We start from the raw sequence: 23,488 nt of genomic DNA on the forward strand, positions 1-23,488 counted from the left end.
CCAAAAGAAGAACCAAACTTCCACATGAAAATGCTCCTGGTAAGCAGGACCAACAGCTTAAGTACCAAGTATCATATACTGTAAACTTAATCCATGTTTTTCTTTTGCATAAGAAGCAGAACGTACACTGTTACAGATACTCAGCAATCACATGGACCAGCACAAACTAATGTGTTTGGGTTTGTTTGATTTTTTCAGAGAAGAACCACAACATAAGAAAATCATTAAGCTATTAGAGAGTATCCAAAGGGCAATGAAGATGGAGAAGGGTCTAGAGGGAAAGCCATACGTAAAATGGCTGAGGTCACTTGGTCTCTTCAATTTCTTCTCTTCTGGAGAAGATGAGACTGAGGGGAGACCTCTTTGCAGTCTGCAACTTCCTCGTGAGGGGAAGAGGAGGGGCAGACACTGATCTCTTCTCTCTGGTGCCAGTGAAAGGACCTGAGGGAAGCTTTTGGATGATATTCTCAGGCACGTGGTGTGACTCTTGGGGCTATCCTGTGCAGGACCAGGAGGTGGACTTTGATGATCTTTGTGTGTTCCTTCCAACTCAGGATGTTTTATCATCCTATGAAATGACAGTAGACAGGAACATGCCTAATACTGTTCACTACCACTTACACTGACCACTCCAAATAAAAACACGTGTGCACACACAGATATACTTATCAACAGCCTATAAAGAGATAGAAGCTACTACCTACAGAGTGAAAAAGAGGTCACAATAGTTTTGGTATAGCTTAGAAATTAATGGCTAACTTGCACAAACTGTTCACATCAGATCTTTAAGGTACTAGGATCTGAAGAAGAAAAAACCTTACTCTTAGTACTCTTTCATCACTCCACAGAAAGCCAGCTTATGTGTTCCCACTTTTGCTTGAAATGAAGATGGTGGGCACCTTAACTCTCAGCATCTGTAAAAACTGCACTCACTACCCCACTCTGTGAGGTATCCCACCATCCACCAGAAGGAATGAAAAGGATAACTTACAGACTGACAATCCTCCTGCCCTTATGTTCTCCATCCCTCAGGAGCGACCTCATCCCTCTAGTGCAACAACAGTTGGCCTTCTCTCCTAGCACTTTCAACTCCTAACTCCTTCTTTGTAGCTAAGAAAAAGTGTGGAGTTTTAGCTTTGATGTTATTTGTTATTTTCTGGGGTTGTCAGGAATTGGCAAAGAGCCCTTTAGAGGTTGAGGTTCAGGAGTTTTTGTGTGTCTCAGTGTGCTGCTAGGTTAGATGATACAGCTCTTTTAATGCAATTCAATAGGTGACCCCTGAATGATAAGGCTGGGGTGATAATCTAGTGCAACGAATTAAGAAATTCATTTGAAAAAGGCACTTTTCAAAGAGAACAGAGGCAGGGATTGGAACTGTGGATGTCTTATCTGAATTTACACAGTGGAGCCTTCCCCTAAGAGATACAACTTTCAGTGGAAAACTGGAAGCATTAGCACTGATAGTTCTCCAATATGCTGCTCAATGAATTTATCTTTTAAACTACAACTATGACATGACTTTCCCAAGACATGGATTTAATAAGCAAAATTACCTTCTCATCCTCATAGTGTTCTTAATGACTGCCTATATAACAAACCAAATTTTGCCTGTTATACACAATAAAAGATTTTTTTTTTAATGGGTTACTTTTATGAACAATAAATACACTTTTTCCTTTTACTCAGCACTGGTGAAACCACACCTGAAACACTGTTCTGGGTTCCCCAGTACAAAAAAACCAGTTACTGGAGTGAGTCCAGCAAAGGGACTATGAAGATGATTAAGTGACTGGAGTATCTCTCATATAAAATGAGGTAAACCAGGTTGGGATTATTTAGTCTGGAGAAGAGAGGGTTCACTGGGAATCTTCTCATTGTGTAAATACCTGAGGGGGGAAGAAAAGAGAGCCAGACTTCTTAGCGGTGCTGAGTGAAAGGACAAGAGGCAACAGGCAAAAACTGAATACAGGAAACGTTAAACATAAGAATATTTTTTTTTACTCTGAGAAGGAACAAACAACAGAACAAGCTGCCTAAGAGGTTGCAAAAACTCCATCCTTGGAGATATTCAAAACCCAATCAACTGCCCTGAGTAACATGCTCTATTTGAGTTAGGGGGCTGGGACAGACCAGCTCTAGAGGTCTTTTCGCATCTCAAGTATTCTGTAATTCTGTTTCTAATAAAAGCAGAAATGATTTAGACAAGCCTTTCAAAATTAAGGAAAATCAAAGTCCTGCAGTTTATTTATTGTTCTTTAATGTGAAAAACTAAGATTACCACAGGAGTTTTAGAAGCCCGCTGGTTTTCTTATCTCTTTTTCACAGCAAGTGTTATTAAAAGAACTGTCAGTAGGTACCAGCAGACAATAAGCTGTTTTTATGTAAATTTAAACAATTTATACTATGACAAAGTAACACTTTTATTTTTTCTCTTTTCATCTGCTCTGCCTTTTCAGATATTAAACTGCTGTTTTCACACTTTTTACATACCAGTAGTTGCACATCTTCTGCAAAATATAGAAAAACTTCAATTAAATATTACTGGATTGATACACATTACATAATTGGACTACTAAAACTAGCACTACTGATTTTACTCATGCAAAATTAAAATCTTAACAGATATTATATTTGCTTTTAAAAGAGGACATTTTAAGTATTTTTTCCTTAAGGGCTTTTCTTAACATCCCTCCACAGTCGTTCACTGGCAGTTATAGTCTTCATCAAGCCAGAAAATCTAAAAGTTGCTCTGTTCTCTTGCCATTTATTAAAAATGGGTCTTCAATTCTGAAGCAAACAGCTCTATAAATAAAGTTATCCCTGTCACAATTTCTCATCTTGTTAATGAATCTTGTTTGTTATTCTTTCTGAACACCTTCAAACATCAATTGTTTTTTATTAAGTGTTGATTTTTTGGCCACATTTTGCCTCATCTTTAAATAACTTCATTTTTCCTCCTCTCAATTCTTGCATCATGAAATGCTAATGCAGAATATACACTGCCAGGAAGTTATGTCCTCAGCAGTCACAAGACTGGATCTCTTCTAGCTTTCACGTGAAATTTCAGATCTTCGTTCTCTACTTTGAGGTTTACAGAATTTGAAAACTGATTTTTCCTCTATGCATTACTCATTTACATTCCTCTCTACCTACTTAGTCCTCCTCTTGTCTCCTTTTCTCAGTTTCCCAAAAGCTCTGTCTTGAGCAGCACTTCCATATTTTCACCTATTTCTCAAAATACTTTAAAAAATATAAATAATTTAAATAGAAATATAACTTAAATATCCCAAATGTCTCAAAATGAGTTGATATTCTCAAATAAAAATTGCTCTGGACTTGCACAAATTCTTTCCAATTACACCAGTTATATATTCTGTTCTACCTACTTAATATCAAGTTCAATAAGCATTTATGAAGTACACTTCACTTCCAGAAAATTCTTCTGCAAACCTCCTCATGTAATCTGAAGGACAGACAGTTCAGAAATGCATAAAGACTCTGCTACCTCAAAAATAACCCTATGAAGGAAACGATAGTCAAATCAACAATTTCAATGGACTTCATAATTTCATGAAGACACAGTTTAAAGATGATTTTTTTCATTTTATTTGCCATTTACCAGGCATAAACCACAAGTCTGTGCTCACACTTGGTTGTGCTAATGAACATGGTCTCTGTTAGATGCAAAAATGCAGGCATGAATCCCATCCATTAACTTTTGTGTTTTTATTCACCTGGATAATTGAGTAGAAATGGGAATACTGAAATAAGAAGTCCATGACACAAGGTCCAAGGAGATGTCCATTTTGAGGCCTGGGAAGGCTTAATACAGGCATACTTACTATTTCCCTAGATAATAACATCAGCACCAGGCATAATTTGTCTCTGACTTTAAGTAACAAGAACACTTTAAAAAGCTATTCAAATTTATGAGATTTTTAAACCCAAGGATAAACCCTGGCCACAGTTTACGCTGAAGTGTGCACTTTAATCTATACAATATTTTCTTACCAAATTATAATCAAGTTTCTGCTGTGCAATTTTGGTGCTGCTATTGCTAGCTTTTATTGCTGTATTAAATTGTTAGCAAACAGCTAAAGGTTGCAAAAACAATTTCATAACATCTATTTCATTTTTAATAGTCCTTTGTAAGAAACAGCTCTGAAATTATTGCTTACATATTATGGTCAGATAAATGCCAACAAATTCCATTGTTTAGGTTACTGCCATTAGGATTTTTACAATTATTTTAGCCTTTATTACAACATTATTTTTTAGACTTTAGTAAGTTAACTATCAGTCCACTACTATCACTGAATTATACTTGTATTCACTTCTATCTTCTCAGGTTAAAACTGAGCAATGCTTCAACTTTAAAGTATTGGTACCATTTTCACCTTTGACTATCACTACCATTTCAGTTTCCTCTCAAAACCACAAAAAACTCCTCAAAATTGCTTTAATACATGTAGGATGCTGAAGCTTTGATACAGTCCTGAAGGTGCTATCAGATGCCACAGTTTTTCTAAGACACATCCTACCCTTAAAACCCAATTGAACACATTAGTTTATAGGAAAAGGAGGAAGTTAGTTGCTAGTGTTTCACTTTTAGCTACAAATATTTAAATTACAACAAACTGAGGTCCTCTTCCCAGAAGGTAAGATTATTTTGAATTTGTCAAAGTGAGCACACCTTCTTGACCAACCATTAAATAATGTGACAGAAAATATGTTACAACATATACATATTTTCTTTCAAGTAACTTACTGTACAACCAAAACTCTATGTTTATTTCCAGTGATTTCAAACTAAACCATTTTATTCATATTTAGATGCCCTCTCATGGAAACAGAATGACTTAAAATGACATCAACCATCATCCAAAACATTGAAATCGGACGGAAGAAGGATAAAATAAATTAGGTGCCAAGAAAATGTCACACATCCTTAAGAAAGTAAAAGCAAAAGCTGTGTTTTTCAAAGATAAAATTGTATGCTGCACTAGAAACAAGCAAGGCTTTTCAACAGTTCTGAAACAGGAAACCGAAAGGTGCCAAAGGATGCATGAACCACACTTTGGACAAGTAATTTGTCTGCCCAAGTACTCTTACATGTGTTACTGTAGATGCAGACAAGCTCCTGTATGACATAAACAGATAGCCTCTTTCTGTTTTCTCACTCCTTAAAAGTTTATCCTTTACCAAGTAACAAGTGCTGACCTTTCATTCTACCATGTAGGCTCATGTTTTGCTCCCTTCTACAATCATTTTTAGCAATATACATAAAAAATGACAAGAAGAAATAAGTGTACTGCATGTGCTGTGCTGTATAGCTGATGTGTAAAATCTCTGATTGCTAATTAGAAAGGATGCTTTACTGAATTATCATACATACTTGGTATGCAATTACTGCAAAGCAACAACATCAATTAACCCTACAGAGCAAGGTGTTCAATATTGATGCTAGAGATATGCACATTTTCTTTCCCCCAAAATCTGTACAATCCAATGTCATAAACAATGTATATCTAGAATAGCTCTGCTTTTGACTTTAAAGTAGAGGTTTCTGTATTAAAATTCAAATGCTTGGTCACCCTCCCTCTACTTTCCTAACCTAACTTTTGGTTCTATTTAATAAGAAAAGGAAAAGTCAGCAAAACAAAATGTCAACATTAAATCATTTCATAGCATTTTGTGTCAGAAATGTAATGGAAAATGTGCACATCATGGGAAAGGTTACTGTTCTTCCAGAACATCTTTTCACTTGGTTCAGGGCTCATCCCTCTACATAACTGTGCAGGCACTACTGATGGTTGTTTTCCTTGGGCTTAATTTGGCAGTTGAAGGATTGTGGCATTTTCAGGAAACCACAGTGCAGTGATTTTAGTGGTTATCCAGCTGAAAGTGATGTTATGATTTAGAATAATTACTATGTTTATGTGCAATGGTAAAAGTCAGTTATTAAACCATACTCCAATCATAACTTACACTTAACTGACTATCTCCCTAATACAGAATCACATCAGATCTCAAAGTCAAAATTAGAGGGATTTAGTGTTCCTCAACAGTAAGTACACATGCAATACAACATTACTGTACTTAGTTTAACTGACAATTCGGTAAGGAAGATGGGGGGGAACGGGATGAGTTCAGCTAGTTAATCAAAGAACTGCACATTAATTTATGCTTGACCTTTGCTTTTATACAACCAGTGATATGAAAAGGAGAAGACAAACATTAGTGAAGTTACTGGTCCTTCCTCAAGATGAAGTCAGAAATAGACTTAAAAATTTAGCTGTAACTTAATTCAAGACAGCATGGCAAAATTCTTAAATTGCATGTTTCACACCTCCACAAGACAACAATATAAAAAACCCCCCATTTCTTCAATTGACAAGATTAAAAATAAAAAAAAGAAACTTCTAGGTAAAGAACAAGTATTAAAAAATCCATTAGAGGGTAATGTATAGAAAAAAAAGCTCAAGAAGAAGACGAATGAGGTTGTTATAAGGTAATGAAGTGCTACCTGAATCATTCAGTGATACTGAATTCCGGTCTTAATATAGAATCTTGCCCCTGGCATTTTAAATGGCCTGAAGCAAATCAGATACAAAAATTTAATTTCATTGAGATGAGAATGTAAAGGAATCACACAAAATCTAAGTAATAACAACAGTCTCAACAGTTGTAAAGGAGATCCAGTTTTATTAATTGAAGGCAAAGCAAAATCAGAATCCAGCCTTGGATATGACACAGATGAAAAACATTTAAAACCAAAATTTAATTGGAAAAAATCCTACAAAAATTAAAAAATATGCTAAAGAAAGAAAATTAATAACAAGGCAGAAAAATAAATGAAAAATATTCTATTTTACAAATTCCTAAATTTTGCATACAGAAAAAAATTACTTTAGTAATAGACTTTAGATTATTCAATCTGTAATTTCAATGACCATACCATGAGGGAACTAAAGTAAGTCAAGTGACAGTAGAGAAAATCCAGTGGCTATCAAAATCATGCTGAAGTATGGGAAAACAAAATAAAACCTACGAATCTATTCTTTTTCCCAAAAAAACAAAGGTATTCTATAAAAAGATTGATATTAATGACATAATTCTCAAATTACCTATTTAGATGTTATTATATGCAAATTATTTCAGCTACCTCAAAATAAAGTTCAATATTAAAACTGGATTTCTCTTGTAACATATGCTGAAAAAAAAAATCTTTACCAAATATATCATAATGCTGAAGAGGCATTATGATGAGAATTTTTTTAATTATTATTCTTTTTCATTTTTCATCTTTTTATAAGTATGTTCTCCAGTAATTAACTTTGCAATATCTCAGCCTATAGCACTATTAAGCTAAAAAAAAAAAAATCAATATCCCATATACACATAGATTATCTACAGCCTCTCAGGTAAGAATAACATAGGCAAAATTCCTGATTTAGACCCAAATTAGCAAGCAACTGTACGCAACTTCGCTCCACTGATTTATAAATGAAAGCTTGTGCTATATGCCATTTTAATTACGTGAAGAACAACTCTGCTCAGTGTTGAGAAAAGTGACTTAAAATCCTTAAGCTCACCATATCTCTAACTGTTTTTCATGTATAGGTTTCTTTGGTAATGTTAAAAATACCCCAAGACAAAATTAGTTTCGAATAGCACAGATGAAGTTTTGCACCCAAACTTCAGGTCACCTACTACCTAAACCCCACACAGATTAAGTAACTACAGATCAAAGACTTGCACAAGTTTTGGGCAGCAGTAACAAACGTGAGAAAAAATGAGCATGTAACAGTAAGAATCACTCTTTTCCATCTTAAGACTTCTTACTCTAATAGCCCATAATTTACATTACAGTTCTGTGGAGAGATATTTAATTGAGAAAACTGACTGCACAGATGCTCACTTGACACTAATTGTAACAAGTCAAAACTGATGCTGCAACACAGCATTTAAATGGTCATTGTCTCCTGTTGTGGTCTTCTACCACATTATTTTAATACCTGAACATGAACATTCTCAGGGTATAAATTTCATAACCATAAATTTCAGTCTTGTGGCTTCTGTAGCAATGGCTCAGCTTAACAATGCAAAACAACTGACTTGATAATGAACTTAACATTTGTTTTTTGAGTATGCTATAGCACGAAATGCTCTGCTGTGATAACCCTGCTGCATGAAAGTGACTGAAGCAGTTTGGCCAGAATGATGAACTATCTGACACATTCAAACGCCAACTGAATTGAATTATTTGATGCAATTATGATGCTGTAAGGAAAAATTCTTAATAATGCCCACAAAAATAAGAAGCTACTGACCCCATCAAGATAGACATTTTTGCAGTCATAACTTATTACTGGTAACCAGACTGGGAAATAATTTGATATGTCATGAGTCTCCCCTCTTCCATCACAAATATTGTGATTTCAAATCCTCTGCATCTTGCTTCATTAAGTAATTTTAATCTTCTGAAGAGTTATCTTGTTCAATGATTGCTTTATCTAAAGAGCCCACTCAATACTTATAACAAAGATCTCTGGTGTTATTTTTTTTATTTTATAAATTATTATAAATCCTAGGAGTTATAGAATACAAAAAAAAGGGGTGCAAAGGTCTCTGATGCATATATTTTCTAGGGCAATCAGAAAAATAATAAATAAATCCTGAGATACATAGCTGTCTGGGGAACAGATCACAACTGCAACATACAGTTCCAGGCTGTAATGTACAAACCCATGATTGCAGCACAGACTTGATCAAGCAGCTGTAACTGAAGGAGAAAAAAGGATAACTAAATATTTAAAATTCAGTAATCAAAATATGTAAAAATACTACTTGTCAGTGGAAAACAAAGTAACCCTGCAGAAAGAACTACTTATTTACAAGTGGTTATCTTGTTACATACTTCTAAAGTATATGACACTGGTACAGAAGCTTTTTGGATCAGCATACTTCTAATATCAATACTAAGAACTTCTGACATTGAAACTTACAGTTGAAGAGTTCAAAAACTTCTTCTGTTCACAAAGGTTCTACAGATTAAAGCCCACTATAGAGAACTTAAAAAGATTAATGTTGAACTTCAAGAAGGTTTGACTGACAGATCACTAAACAGTTCAGGAAATAATGTGAAGAAAAATACTTGGGGAATGCTCACACTTCTCCCCCCCATTCACTGGTAAGAGGAACACTTGTAAAATACCACAGTAATACTCCAAAGGGTTTTAGAATTTTCATTACACTGAAGAGGGACAAATAAGCATTTTTCCTCTATTCTAGATACTTAAAAGATTTATATTTCTTCCCAGTGTATTAACAGGAAATACCATTAAGCACCCCAAAAATTCAAAGAAATCATTTTTTGGAGGGTAGGGAGGAGATCATCCTTTGCTGGACCTGCATTTGATCAGAAAGCACAGTAGGCCAGATAACTGTTCACGCAGATTTGCTCTCCTTTTCAAAAGGAAGGCTCAATGTTAAACTTTACAGAAAAATTACATCAGATGGTCCTGTGCATATTTCCCAACCTGACTTTCTCAATTCTGATAACAGAATTGAATGGAAACAAGTCCTTTAATCATGGCAGTAACCCTTAACCATGGCAGTAACTACAAAATTTCAGTTTTGGGTCACTCCTACACAGACTGCCTCTAAGAGTTCCTTCAAGGTAATCAAACCAGAGACAGAACAGAAAATCAGTATCCAAAGACATGAGCTTCTATTCTTTAGAATATTCTTCTGTGGTTTAAATTTCCATAACAGTTAACCAGCAAAACAATCAAGGGAAAAAAATAATCTGGGCTTCAATTCAAATTTGCTGTCTCATTTCAAGAAAATAACAGACAAATGTACTAAAGAAATCCATTAGGTATCAGGTAAATAGACTGGTGCCTAATTAACAGAAAACTCAAGAATCTTCCAGGCACATGTAGTTTCAGGGAGTGGGGTAGCCCAGATGCAAAAGCACCTAGCAGTCTGCTTCTAGAGAAACCTTGAACAACAACAGCATAAATCTTATTACCAGACCTATGCCTGACTTCTAGGTACTTGGCAAGAGAGCTTCACAATGCCTACGGCTTTTTTTGAATTTCTGCCCTAGCATACAAATTTACATGAAATGGAAAACCTGTGGTATTTTACAGTAAAATGCATTGCAACACAGGTACTTTAGTTTGAATAAAGTCCTCTCTGAGGAAAACTGTGCATTTGTCATTATATGTACTATCATGCTATCTAGCATAAAAAAGGAACTCTTTTCAGAAGGCAATACAATGAAGCAAATGATGCAAAAAATTATCTAACAGGTAACTTAAGCAATTAGAAAAGTTAATTTACAGAATAATCCCTGTAAATTACATAGCAGAAATAAACTACACCACTGAATGTTACATTTCCTTTCATTCTCTTAGTTCATTCCAGTAAAATAACGCATTTGTTATCCTCTGTAAAACATAAGACTTTTGCAAATTGTTGCTTAACTAACTAACGTTTTCCTTGTGATTAATCCCTACATTAGTGGTCTTAAACTTCTACTGTAAATCATAGGTTTTCCATCACTATAATGGACTGTTAATTTTGTTACAGTGCGTTGAAGGTAATTAATAATTAATGTTCTTGTTCTGGAATAAACTTGAGCGCATGAAGAGCTTCAAAGGAAGAAATCCTTAATTTTAAGTTTAGCATGCCTCTCTGCATGGAAATGTAAGAAATAAAAATGCAAATATAAACTTACACAAGACAAATACAATTAAGGAAACGTGTCCAGTGACAATTCTTGAGAGAAAACTTTCAGAGGATTCAAAAGAGACCGTCCAGAAAACACTTTCTTTCAAGAACAGAATTAAAGCTGACCACTGTGTGCAGCTAAGGATGCAAACCTTTATAAATTATCATCCTAAACTTGATACATACATTTGTATCAGCAGAATTACAGATGCTGAAAGATTTTCAGTTACAGTATGACTGGATAACTCAAAGTTATGCCAAACCTTACAGTCAGTTTTACTCAATAGTTTTTTTGTTTAGTAAATATGACACTGCATATGTTTTCTTCTTTCCTACTCCTCCTTTTAGGTCTGCCTTGATACACTGACTGTATGTGCAGCACATTACACTCCCTTGCAAAGTGCGACAGTAGATTGGGAAAAATAAGTACTTTCACATTTAGCTTACTTCCTAGTAAACATATGCATTAAAAATAAGTACTACATACACGCTTAATGATTTGCTTCACAGATTTACATTTTCGAATACTTTATACCCAGTATTCAAATTTTCAAAAAATTCTATTCTCTATTGTTTCAAATAAATGACCTTCATTTTTTTTTACACTCTCTGTAATGCTGAAGTCATAATTTTGTTTCAGTTGCTACAAATCAAATGAAATGGAAAATTCTAACTTAACAGACAATACAGAAGAAAAACTCAATACACAAAACTATTACAATATGCTTGCTCTAAATCATGGGACAAAGAAATGGAATGTTTTTCAGAGATTTCTTTAACCTGATTTTGGCCCATACGTAACCTATATTTTAATTTTACTCTGCTTTTCTCAAATCTACAGTTGAGATGCCAATTTTATGTAACGTACTGCATTCCTAAATATTACCCAAGCACATCTTAAAGCTAACAACTGAAGGTATATTTTTTTTTAATAGCAGCAGTTGAGAACTCGTTAATTTTTTGAGAAGGGGCCACCTCTAAAGAAGTGAACTCAATTAGAAGTCCTCTCTCAAAAGGTTTTAAACTGGATTAGCTTGTGGATTCTTATTTAAAAATGTGTTCTATATATTACAATTATCTACACAATTCATCCTAATTTTTATTCTACCAAAGCAGAACAGACAGTAATACCGTGCTAGAAGTACTTTGTGTGTACAGCAGTATAATCACTTACTATGGAGTATGGTACAATACAAAGGGCAAGCTTTACCTATTATGTATTGAGCCACCTGAAATATACTTCTTTAACCATGTTTCTATTAAGTATGGTGAAATTCTAGAAGGAACTATTGGGGAGCTGCTTTTAAAGATTTGCATTAGTGAGTTACGGCCTGACCAAAAAAAAAACCCTAGGAGATTCTTCTGCAAGATATATCATTCTAAGCAATTCATGCACAAGTGCAATAGGCACTCAGGAAACTATTAAATGTCTACACTACATAGAACTAAAAAAAATTCACAAAATAAAACAAAAGAAAAGTATCATTAGCTAAATGCTCTCTAAAACAGCAGAGGTCAGTTCTAAAAACAAACAGAGCCTTTAAAATTATTTTCCGAGTTTTTTAGAAAATTTATCTTTCACATCATGCTTTAGAAAGTCCTGTATTTCAATGTAAATCCTCAATTTCAAGCAAATATTTTCAATATTTGATTACTGCTTGAGAATGAGGAGTATATTGTTATAGGTACCCTCTGGTTACACAATACTTTAGTTTCTAGCCCCCATTATAGCTCTTTTGACTGAACTCTTATCTCTTTTAAAAAGCGCTGTCTTCATGCCTTACATTACACCCATCTGTGTCAAATATATTTAAAAATCACCATATTTTACTACCATTCCTCTCAAAACTCAATTACAGTTTATTTGAGTAAAAAGATACTCAAAATCTACACTTTTCTCTAATTACAGATATAGCTTTCTCGCTGTCATTTATAATGACAGTTACAGATCCGACTTTGCCTCATTTGAGTACATGCTTTCAATTAACTTTTCACTGTTTGATGGATCTGTAAATCTTGACTGTGCCACTCATTAACCTTGTAAAGGGTAAAAAAATTAGGATTATTTAGTTATCAAAACTTACACAGATGTGTATGGAAGAATTTATAATATAAATTCACTCTAAATTCTAAGAAGAAATTATCTCACATAAGGATCACAAGACTGATCCTTTCTTGTGGACAAAACCACAAAAGCTAAACTTTCAGTTCTAGTGCATGCTGCTACAGTGAAACAGTTTATCTATATAATCTGACATCCATGATTAAATAAGCACTATCTCGGCATGTCTACAATACATACATAAGGCAACTATTAGCATATATAAAAGTAGGGAACATGCCAATACGTTTTAGGCAAAAACTAATAATTAAAGATATTTTAACTTTAATCACTATAGTCACTAAGGCATACTTCAGCCAGTTAATGAAGCATTATAACACATTAGGAGGAAATATACTTTTTTAGTAAGAATTTTAAATCCTTCCATAGGTAATTATTTAAAGATTTTAAACCATATGAACATGGTAAGTCAAGACATCGAACACATAACAAATAATCCCTTAATCATCCAATGCTGCACACTAGCACCTAAAATGGAGATAAAAAAAAAAAAATCTCCATTAGACAATGAGTAGTAACTAGTTCAAAAATACTTTTTTATTCCAGATTCATTACTACACAGTCTGCTGCATTCTTTGAAATGGGAAATAATTTGAAATAGGAAATTATCTTCCTCTAATCCTTACTTAGATAGCAACACTGAAGTGAGGGTCAAATAAATTTTAGAAAAACCTAAAATTTTTAAAAGCAGATTGTCCAAGAGTCATGTAACCAGCCCTGTTTGAGACAACACACAGCAGGAAAAACCAGAAGGCCCTTCAGGATTATTCCTTAAATCTGCAGTTTCACCAGTTGCATATTTCTATTTATCTTAGTGATCAATTTTCATATTTATAAATAATTACAAAACACTTTTTTGGTGAAGAGCAAAGATGATGACCAAGATCTGAGAAGTTTTTGGCTTTGATAACAGTGCCAAACAAAATGGATATTGAAAAAATACTTTGTTTTCCCTCCTAAACACCTCTTGCCCTCCCAACTTGCATTTCAAACACTATTTCTACCATCATAAAAAGGAGTCCTGCATGATGGTACAGGAAGGAGAAAGCAGCAGTGCAGGCAGAAGGTCACTACTATCACTTTGTGACAACTTAAGAGAAAAAAGGATTCTGAAAACTTTCTCTGACATAACAACACACTGTGAATCACTCCCCTATACAGTTTTGTCTGCATAGCAGAAAGCCTATCTGTAGCTAGCACTTTATTACAGTCCCTAAATTTACTCTCATCAAATGAAATACAGCTTTAAGAGCAAAAATAATACTAAAAAAATCCAAATTTACTAACTTCACCATAACTTAGTAATTATCAAAACTAAACCTTTAGAAGCAGTGGTAATCTAAACTGGATAAAGTTGTAGCTATTTATAGGAAATATCTGAAGAAAAGTAAGCTTAAATTAATTATCTTTTTTAAAAAGTAACAGGGAGAATAAGAAGATTTAAGGAAATATTTTTCAGAGAATTATGAACAAAGACTTAAAACATAAGAAACTCCTTCTCCCATGCAGGATTAACGTTCAGTTTCTAGGCTTAATTATGAGGATGATTTATAAGAGAATATGTTGGATTTTGGCATGTAGTACACTTATTTTTGGCCCTTCTAAATTACTACTAAAATCTTTTCATGTAGTAAACAAGAGATAATACTAATTTTCTACCAGTATTTTTTAATTGCAACTTAAATATACAGCTCTTCATGGCATTTTCTCATCTTATCCTTTATGTCCTCCAGTGTGGTATTTAACACTTCTAGAAAAAGCCTAATTCAGTGTTTTTTTCACAGTAAAGCACAGTGTATGTTTTACCCAGGGTTCCTTCCCACAACAAAATGGTCTTCCTGCATCTTTTATTTCTTGCAAAAATAGGGCTGAAGAAAGCCCTGTATCTTGTCACGGGCAGTTAAAAACCTGCTGCCACAAGTTCTCATCAGTGTAATTGCAAGAGCAATCACTGTAACATCCCACCTCTATTTCACAGTCTGGGACTGAACAGGATCCAGGATTACCTCACAGTATTAGCTTGTCTGTGTATATGAGAGTCACAAGTTACTAATGAGCTTGCACAGGCGCTCTGCCTCCAATTTGGAAATACAACTACAGTCTGGCACACAACCTTGAAGCTGTAACAATTTCTATGGTAAATCATATGCTGGAATTAATATTAAACCCAGCTATTCTGAGCATGTACAAGGCATCTGTACCTGCGACTCTAAAGCTACGTGCTCCTTGCCTATATCAGTGATTCTGACTTTTCTCATAACTCTGATTCCTAGAAATAAAATACTTCTTTTGGAATAGTCCTTCAGTTAAAACCAGTAATTATATCTGACCTAAAGAGAAGAACCTGCCTAGAGGAATCTAGTTGAAGCATACAGGACCTAAATACAACACACTTTCTTTAATCTGAACTTATTATGAGATCATTTTAATGAAAGCTCAGTAGATTCAATTAAAATCCACCTTCTGGTTGCTAAGCTTCATGATTCTTCTTTCAAGAATTGTGAGCAGTCTCTACAGCTTTGCAAAGAGGCCACAATGCCAGTTATAAAGTCAAAACCTGCAGAAGTTGTGGTCAACAGTAGCTATTTAATAGCAGCTATTCTACACTTTAATTAGATTTTTGCACCTATTAAAACATCATTCAACTTTTTTTTTTCACTTCTGTTTCAGATGAGAAACATGATTATCAAACCCTTTCAAGATCTGCATTAATAGAGGTAGCATTAATACATTTTTAAAAACATAAATTTCTCATAATCCACAGTTCAGTTCATAAAATTGTTAATTTTTTTAATTTAATTACTTTTAGGATGCACCTGTAGCTTTAATATCATTAAAATGCTGGTTAGTTTATCTTCCTGACCTGCCCTAAAACACTGACAATTCACCCTGACAAGAGTAAATTAATTTTCCTCTGTTAGAAAAACAGATTATCTTGGTTATTTACAATGTAAATGTTTTTGCCAGGTCAATAAGTGAATCAAGTCAGTTTTTCTGATGCTTCCCCTAAATAAGAGGAGGAAATTGATCGTGTTCTTAAAAAGTAGATTTTCTTCATTATAATCATGATGACAAAGTGATAAAAATGGAACCTTAACTCCTCATAAGGTCAGAGCATCAAACCTACCTGACTAGATTTTCATTGTCTCCAGTCCCTTTGCAGGTAGCACACTCAGTCCTTAAATCCTCTGACTTGGGCTTCTTTTGCAGAACAGACTGACGTTGCCTTCTTTCTCTGGGAATCCGTTCCTGCCATAGGAGAAGGCAAAAGAAAGGAATGGGGGGGCAGGGAAAGGAGAGAAGGAAAGCAAATATTTTCAATTATGGCACTGAAAGTAACACTTTAGTCCAAAGTTTAATTTTTTGTGAAACCGTTAAAAAAACAAACAAACAAAACGTTATATTCCAACCTCAGGTTTTTCTTCTTCAGGCACAAAGCTTCGTTTTCGTCCTCTAGTTCTCTAGAAGAGAATATATTTAAAATTCAATGTTAGGTAACAGAATGTTTTTGCTATTTATCTGTTATTCCTAACAATAACAAAAACATACGGCAGGAAGTAACTTAAAGCATTAACTACAAAACCACTACCAGACAACTACATTAACCAGTATTAGAACACCAGCTTCACATTCTGGATATAAATCTGTAGAACTAGGTAAAAAGTAAATATAAACACGTGAGCATGTTCAGTCTTATTCTAAAAAAGACTATGCTGCCACCAGAACTACAAATCTCTTACAGACTCTCCATAAACTTCCAAACCTAATAATTTGAAATTTGACATGAGCAGTGTATTAAAATAAATTCCTGAGCACTGAAAAGTGCTTTATTTGTAAGCCAAGTGATAAGATTAAAAACAAAACTGTATCAGAACAGAAACAGAAAATAACTCTTACAGTTTTTGAGGAGTAACAAGAACTAAGGCTTTCAAACTGCAGCTTAATATAATGGATATATGGCAAATGCTCATACAGCTGTAGCATTTACTAATATATGACCGGTATGTGGAATGGGTGATACAAAAAGTAGATATTATTTCAGTATTCCACTTGGCCAAAAAAAATATAAATACCAACAGTGTGGAGGATGTTTCCATGGACTATAACAGCAAGCACCAAAGTTTTACAAGCTCTAAGTTAACACACACAACTTGCATGAGTTGAGATTCAGTCACTATGTATTATTTCTGAAAGAGAAGCATTATAATTTCCTGCGTTAAAGAACTGCCACAAGTTGACAATGTCACACTCTTTCTTTCTTGTTTAACAGGGAAAGAATACTAAAAAGGCTGTGGAAGAAATAAGAAACATCAGAGACTATTCAAGCAACCCAAAATGTCTCATACACTGACACTAATAAAATAAATAAATAAACTTTAAAATGTTTGTTTTTCTGGGAGGAAATTACTTAGGAAGTAATTTATCATACAATAAGGAAAAGCACTGACTAATTTATGATTTCTTAAAACTTTTTTTGAAACAGCTGGTGTGCATTTCAGAAAAAGTAAAAAACATCTCACAGCAGTTTAGATGCACAAGCAGCTATAAATCCAATTCCAAAGAAGTTAGTAATATCAAGTTTCTCCTTTTGGGATCCTCTGTGAAGATGATTTATATTATCTTCAAATTAAGACTGTTCACTATTTTAAACTATAAATAAACCTGCCACTCCAACACATCTATATCTTTCTACTTATGCAGATTTTGATCTGTATATGTTAATAACATACTGTTTGGGAAGTTTTTTCTGTTTTTAGACAGGAGTTAACTGTAGTAGCACTGAATGTAGCAGAATAGAAAATACTAGTCTATTTTGTGACTCTTTAAAATACTTTAATTACCATTAGGATTCTCTTTCCCATTTCACTAAGGATGATTTATTAAAAACTGCAAAACCTTATCTATTTAATACATATCAATATTTACTGTACAATTAATAATATAGTCATAATTGCAGTGTTCTACCTTCCACAAGCCACACAGTAGACACACAAGAGTCTGAATTTGGAAGCAGCCATTTATTACAGGTAACTGAATTCATCAGTGTCGTATTAGAGGCATTAATTTAACATTGGCTACATGTTAATTATATGTTACACAACCTAAAGTCACTGCAAATTAAAACTAGACCAAAAAAAATTTCATCAGACACCAGTACATTAACTGCCAATTTTATACTTTCAGCCTCTGGCATTAGTCCCCAGAACACTTTCAAACTTTGGCAATTTTAAGCCATGTAGGCCCTGCTGAATGCAGCTGTATAAAGATTAAAAAGAAGTAGCTGTAAGGCTGCATGCCAAAATAGGCAGTGAGATGGTCCTCACTCTTCATGTTTAAGCAGCAAGAGACAAGAGTGCATGCTTTGTACTACCAGAGTAGTGCTATCTTGAAAAATTATATATAATTTGGAAATCTAGGTAACAATGACATTACTTTTTACCATAAGTGGAAAATATTACAAGTTAATAACTCCATTTTAAGGAGTGATGAATCATATTTAAACTTCAGCAAAATTGAGATACAAGATTTATAAATAATCTAGTCACCTTGGTCACGAAAATGTTGGTTTTCACCTGTCTGCTATACAATGTGTGATGTATATGACACACATTGTATATGTCACATTAAATTACACTTGCATTATGCTTCCATTAGCTTTCTAAACCTTCAAACATACATGAGCTTGTCTGACAATCACTAGAAAACAAACATTAAAATCAACACCTTTGGCACACATATTTGTAGGATACTTTATATGCTTTTAAAATAACATAATTTTACATTATTTTTTTCCAAACTGACCTCCACAGTTAAACATACTTGCAACACTTCTCACATCATTATACTATTGCCACTATTCACCATGGAAAATAACATCAAATTCACAACTGAAAATTGAATATTCTGTGATTTTCAACAACAGCCTGCCAGTAATTTGACATTTGTAATTTTACATATGTTTTCACTAAAGTTACCTTACAAGTTGACAGAAAAGAATTAGATAAACCTGGGTTACTTTGTCCAGTATTATTCACTGCTGTTTGCCTCCAAGCACTGTATTTGCATTTTAAATTGCTTTGAATAATTTCTGTCATTAGCAGGTTCAGAATCAAAACATCAGAGACAATAAACATGAAATACTAGAGTTGTATGTATTTGCCATAAACTAGTTAAAATTTAAGATTTCTTATTAAAAAAAAGCTAAAGGAACCTTATTACTATATAATATATACTACAACTGTAATAAAGTTGATCATATTCAAAACTTATAACTTTTATCCAGTAAAAGATGCAAATAAGTGATTTTTAATCAAAACACTTGGCAATTCAGTACTACAGAGACACGTTCAATTTAGGATTTCCCTGTACCACAAAATAGAGCAAGTCAGTTTTGTGAAATCTGTCCCTGCATTTCCAAAAGTGTTCAAACAGTAAGTCAGGAAAGCAAAACCTCATGTTATCAGTACCCAAACAAAATCCCCATCAATGCCAGTACTATCCCAACAGGTTTTCTGTTTCACTGGAAAAGGTAGATACGCTGTAAAACATCTCTCATTTGGAATGGACAACTGAGACCAGATCAAAACACAGCTTGGTGTGGATTAGACAGATGTGACACATACATGACAACTGTGACAAGGTAATACCTTAGGACAGGAATTAAAAAAAAAAAAAAGGACTGAAAAATGGGAAATGGTTCAAAATATGTACCAATATAATTTTCTACATGTAGAAATAAAAGGTATCCGTGCAAAATTATTTCAAATATTTTAAAAAGTTTTCAAAAAATATTTCTATTATTGACATTTAATGACAGGTGATTGGCAAGTCTTTGGTTGTTTCTCATCCACAGCTTTGGAATTCATTCAGTGGGCACTCAAGTAAGAGCTAACTCTGCTATGTGCTCAGACACTTCCCCACTATTCACAGTACGATTTCAGCCACTGAGCATTAGAGCCTACAGCATCAATGGAATCACCATGCAGGGACTGATGTTCTGGTTACTACACAGGCAACTTAAGATTTAGAATTATATGCCTATAGCTATAGGCTGATTCTCAGACAAACATGCCAAGGTCATAACCATGATAAAAGTGCAGATTCTATTTTTCATTTTGTATCCTTTCACTGTGGCAGTTAAATAATACAAATAAATTAAAAAATTGATACTAAAACCAGCCAAACTAATAAAATTTGACCTCCTGATACTACACCATAATTTTCCTATTCCTCCCCTTTTCCAATAACTTCTTAACCTCTCCTTCTCTACCTCATCCAAACCACACCTCCCAACATATCCCAAAGTTCTCTCTATGTCCCCCAAATAAAGTGAGAACATCTTTCTTACGTGGGCCTCATCCTTCCTATCCAGTTGCTCTAAAAAATACTCCAGCACTTAATTACCTTAGGCCTAGACAGTTCTCAAACAAATCTTGTAATAATGGGTCTATAGATTACTAAAGGCAATGCTACTATAATGGTAGGCAACTACATAACTTATTTTTGCTAGAAAATCAAGTTAAAAGCTATTCTTTTTTTAAATAAGCAGTCTAGCTGCTGCATCACAAAGAACATACCTTACACTGAACTGAAAGAGAAAAGTAGTACCTTATTTCATTAGCAATACATCCTAAGATAATCTGAGCAGACAAAGAAAGGTCAACGAATTAAAATTAAGATGCAAGCATAAAATGGAAATATTTTTAAACAAGAACAAAAGAAAAACTTTGATGACGAAAATGATAAAAGATAAAACAGATTAAATTCTTCTCACGAGTCTTCTTTAGCCTAACATTTTGAGGGGAAAATCACACGCTGATACATAATCAAATGAACTTCTAGATAAACTCTTTAAAATTCCCCAGAAGATTATGTTCCTTGGGTAAAGAGACTAAGCCATTTGATTCAATGAAATCATCAAGGTGAAAGCAAGCCATCTTCTCCAAGAATATCTTACTAAGGTTTAGCTTTCACATCAATTTTAATGACTTTACTCTGAAGAGAGTAATGCTCTGAGTAAATGAAACCTGAAGATTAACAATGTCCCTTTTTGTCTTTTACTTCAAAACTTACCATCTGTGGAGGTTGGAGAACCATCTCACAGCAGTAAGACATACACCATTTCACTTATTTCAGTTATTTCATTAACTTCTGACTTTGCATTTATTATTTGGAAAAAAAAATCCTTCCTCTTTCTCTCTAACGTTCTAAAAATTCACACAATCATTACAAGAGTACCTACAGAGAAACCGTGATGGGCATCACATACAAATAGCTATCAAACCTGGAAAGAAAGAGAAGTAGGAAAAAACCCAACATTGTTTTGCTCCTGTCTAATCTAGTTTGTAATGATCTAAGTTGACAGTTACTAAAATATTCCATAAAATACATATTATTTTATAATATATAATGCAAGTAATAAAGCACAATTAAAAATGTTAGAGAAAGCCTCTGAAAAAAAATAAAAGAAAAAAAATTAGGACAACTAGGGCATACACTTCCATAGTCAAGGGAAAGATAAATAAAAAATTGATTTCCTTCAGACAATCATGTTTTGTATCACGAAAGTATCCATCTGTGCAGCATTCTGCTGTTACAGAGTGGAAAATTGCGTATTGGCTTAGGGAATTAAATGAATCAGGATATAAATGGCTGAAATACATAATACTGACAGAAAAAATTAATAATAAATGATGAGGTCATAAATAATACAATATGATGTAAACCAAATGTATGAGGGATATGGGGTGACCATGAAAAGAACTCGAGACACTTTAAAAAAAAAAAAAAAATCAGACAATTACAAAAAAAGAACTGTCCAAAATGGAATGAAAAAATGTTGTGGGAAAATGTGATCAACAACAGGTTCGAACCCAACTGAAGTGGGTGTCTCCATTCTGAACTTGAAAAGCTAGAAGTGAATGCTTAATTTTCACATTTTTGTTTATAAGCAATTTGGTAACAACTGTACAACAACATGAAACATGTAAAATCCATAAGATTAGATAATGCATTGACCATAAGACTTTGAATTACCCAAAGCCACCCTGGCCCCATTGTTACGTCTCTGGAAGACACATGCATTAAACCAGTTTATCCAAAGACAGTAATAAATGGCAGAATCTTCTTTTGGGGAAGTTTTGCTTTGCCAGCTGGAAAAAACCCACCAACATGACTGATCCAGAACTGGTCAACTGAAGAAAATCAGGGAGGTGATTCCAAAGAGTCACAAGTATGTACTCCTCTTGAGTTTTTATTAAAGTGATACTGGAGGATAAAAATTTATTCTGTCACCTGTTTCATTTCTTCTTCTACATGAGAAGATATGGAGGAGTTAACAATATTAATAATACATGGAAAAGAATACGAAATACTGAAAGCATCTGTGGTCTGTGGCAAGGGTTAAAGTCCACTCCACATAAAGTGAACTAGCATGGTTCTGGATTTGATTTGCTAAGCCACTGTTTTTCCAAAAATCAATGGTGATATCTGCACGGCAATTTCAAAAGTTATTTGGGAAAGAAAATAGAAACCTAGGAGGGGTTAGAGAACAATATTTAAGAGAACATAAGCAATTCCCAGTCATTTGCAAAAGCTGTATTAATTCTGCCAACTATTTCAAACATCACAATAGAAAGCACTGCTCCCAGTTTCTCCTTTGCTTAATATGTTAACTGGTTATAATTTTAATTGTTTGCACACGCACACAAAGGCAGCAAAGAGGTCTGGCACACCTGGTGATGCCATTCCAGCTGTGTAAATTCAGGGGTTTCACTACGTTAGCACGCACTGCTTGTGCCAATACACAGGAAAGATGATGATCCTCATTATGCTCATGCTTCTATACCTCTTGGATGTCACAGAAACAATACTGTCATATACATAGGGCTCTTCTTTTCGGCACTGAGTTTCTGATACCGCTAACAGTGGTGGGTGGCATTGTGAAGCAAGCATTACTCTTCTTCACAAGAGCACAGGAAATATAGTCAGTACTCCAAGTGCTCCTGGAGTTTGGTGGCACATGACATCATTAGCAAAGCGCACATTTTCATTCGAGAATTTCATATAAATAGTTCAAAACTAGTCTCAGAGTTCACAATAAAAAAATGATGAAATTACTAAAGACGCTTGACTCTCAAAACTATTGGTACTACGGTTATTTCTTTCCTCTGTAAAAGTCTGTAGCTGTTGCTTTGTGTTGCAATTATAAGAGAGAAAAATGTGAAGGACTTTAGATGCTTCAATTTCTGTGGATCTGTAAATCTCACATTTCTTCTCTGAAATAGCACATATTTGATTTCTGTTTCCCTGACAGACCTGCAGCTACAATGACTACTTGAAAAACCTGTAGCTACATGAAATACACAGTGAAGAGGGCCAGTATGAGATTACAGCCATGTTTTAATTCTGATTCCTATCTAAGTTCTTCAGGCATTTTTATTTTTATCTTATGTCAACTTATAGCTAACACACTAATATTAATGATATACTTCCACAGCTTTACTTTTTATCAAACTATAGTTCATTGATACATATCACACATATGAAAAACTTTTGAACCCCAGCTCTCTCACTTACACAGCCTTTATCATATACTGTTAAGGAGAATCTAAAAATCAGTAAACA

The 23,488-nt window shown here is 34.0% G+C and overlaps 1 protein-coding gene across 5 annotated transcripts in view; it reads right to left on the bottom strand.

Annotated features, from left to right (window-relative positions):
* Positions 1-23,488, bottom strand: part of PHF14 (PHD finger protein 14) — a 362,909-nt gene that overhangs the window by 277,285 nt on the left and 62,136 nt on the right. For 4 of the 5 annotated variants that reach the window (XM_051786020.1, XM_051786018.1, XM_051786017.1 and 1 more), the window contains exons 15-16: positions 16,273-16,323; positions 15,990-16,111 (exon numbers count right to left, since the gene is read on the bottom strand). The exons of the other annotated variant lie outside the window; for it this stretch is intronic. In XM_051786020.1, coding sequence (XP_051641980.1) covers positions 15,990-16,111; positions 16,273-16,323 — 173 coding nt within the window. The remainder of the gene's footprint in view (positions 1-15,989; positions 16,112-16,272; positions 16,324-23,488) is intronic. 5 annotated transcript variants of the gene reach the window in all.

This window comes from Manacus candei, unplaced genomic scaffold, assembly GCF_025592945.1.
Source record: "Manacus candei isolate 608988 ecotype Guabito, Panama unplaced genomic scaffold, ASM2559294v1 h1tg000021l, whole genome shotgun sequence".
NCBI classification, from domain to species: Eukaryota; Metazoa; Chordata; class Aves; order Passeriformes; family Pipridae; genus Manacus; species Manacus candei.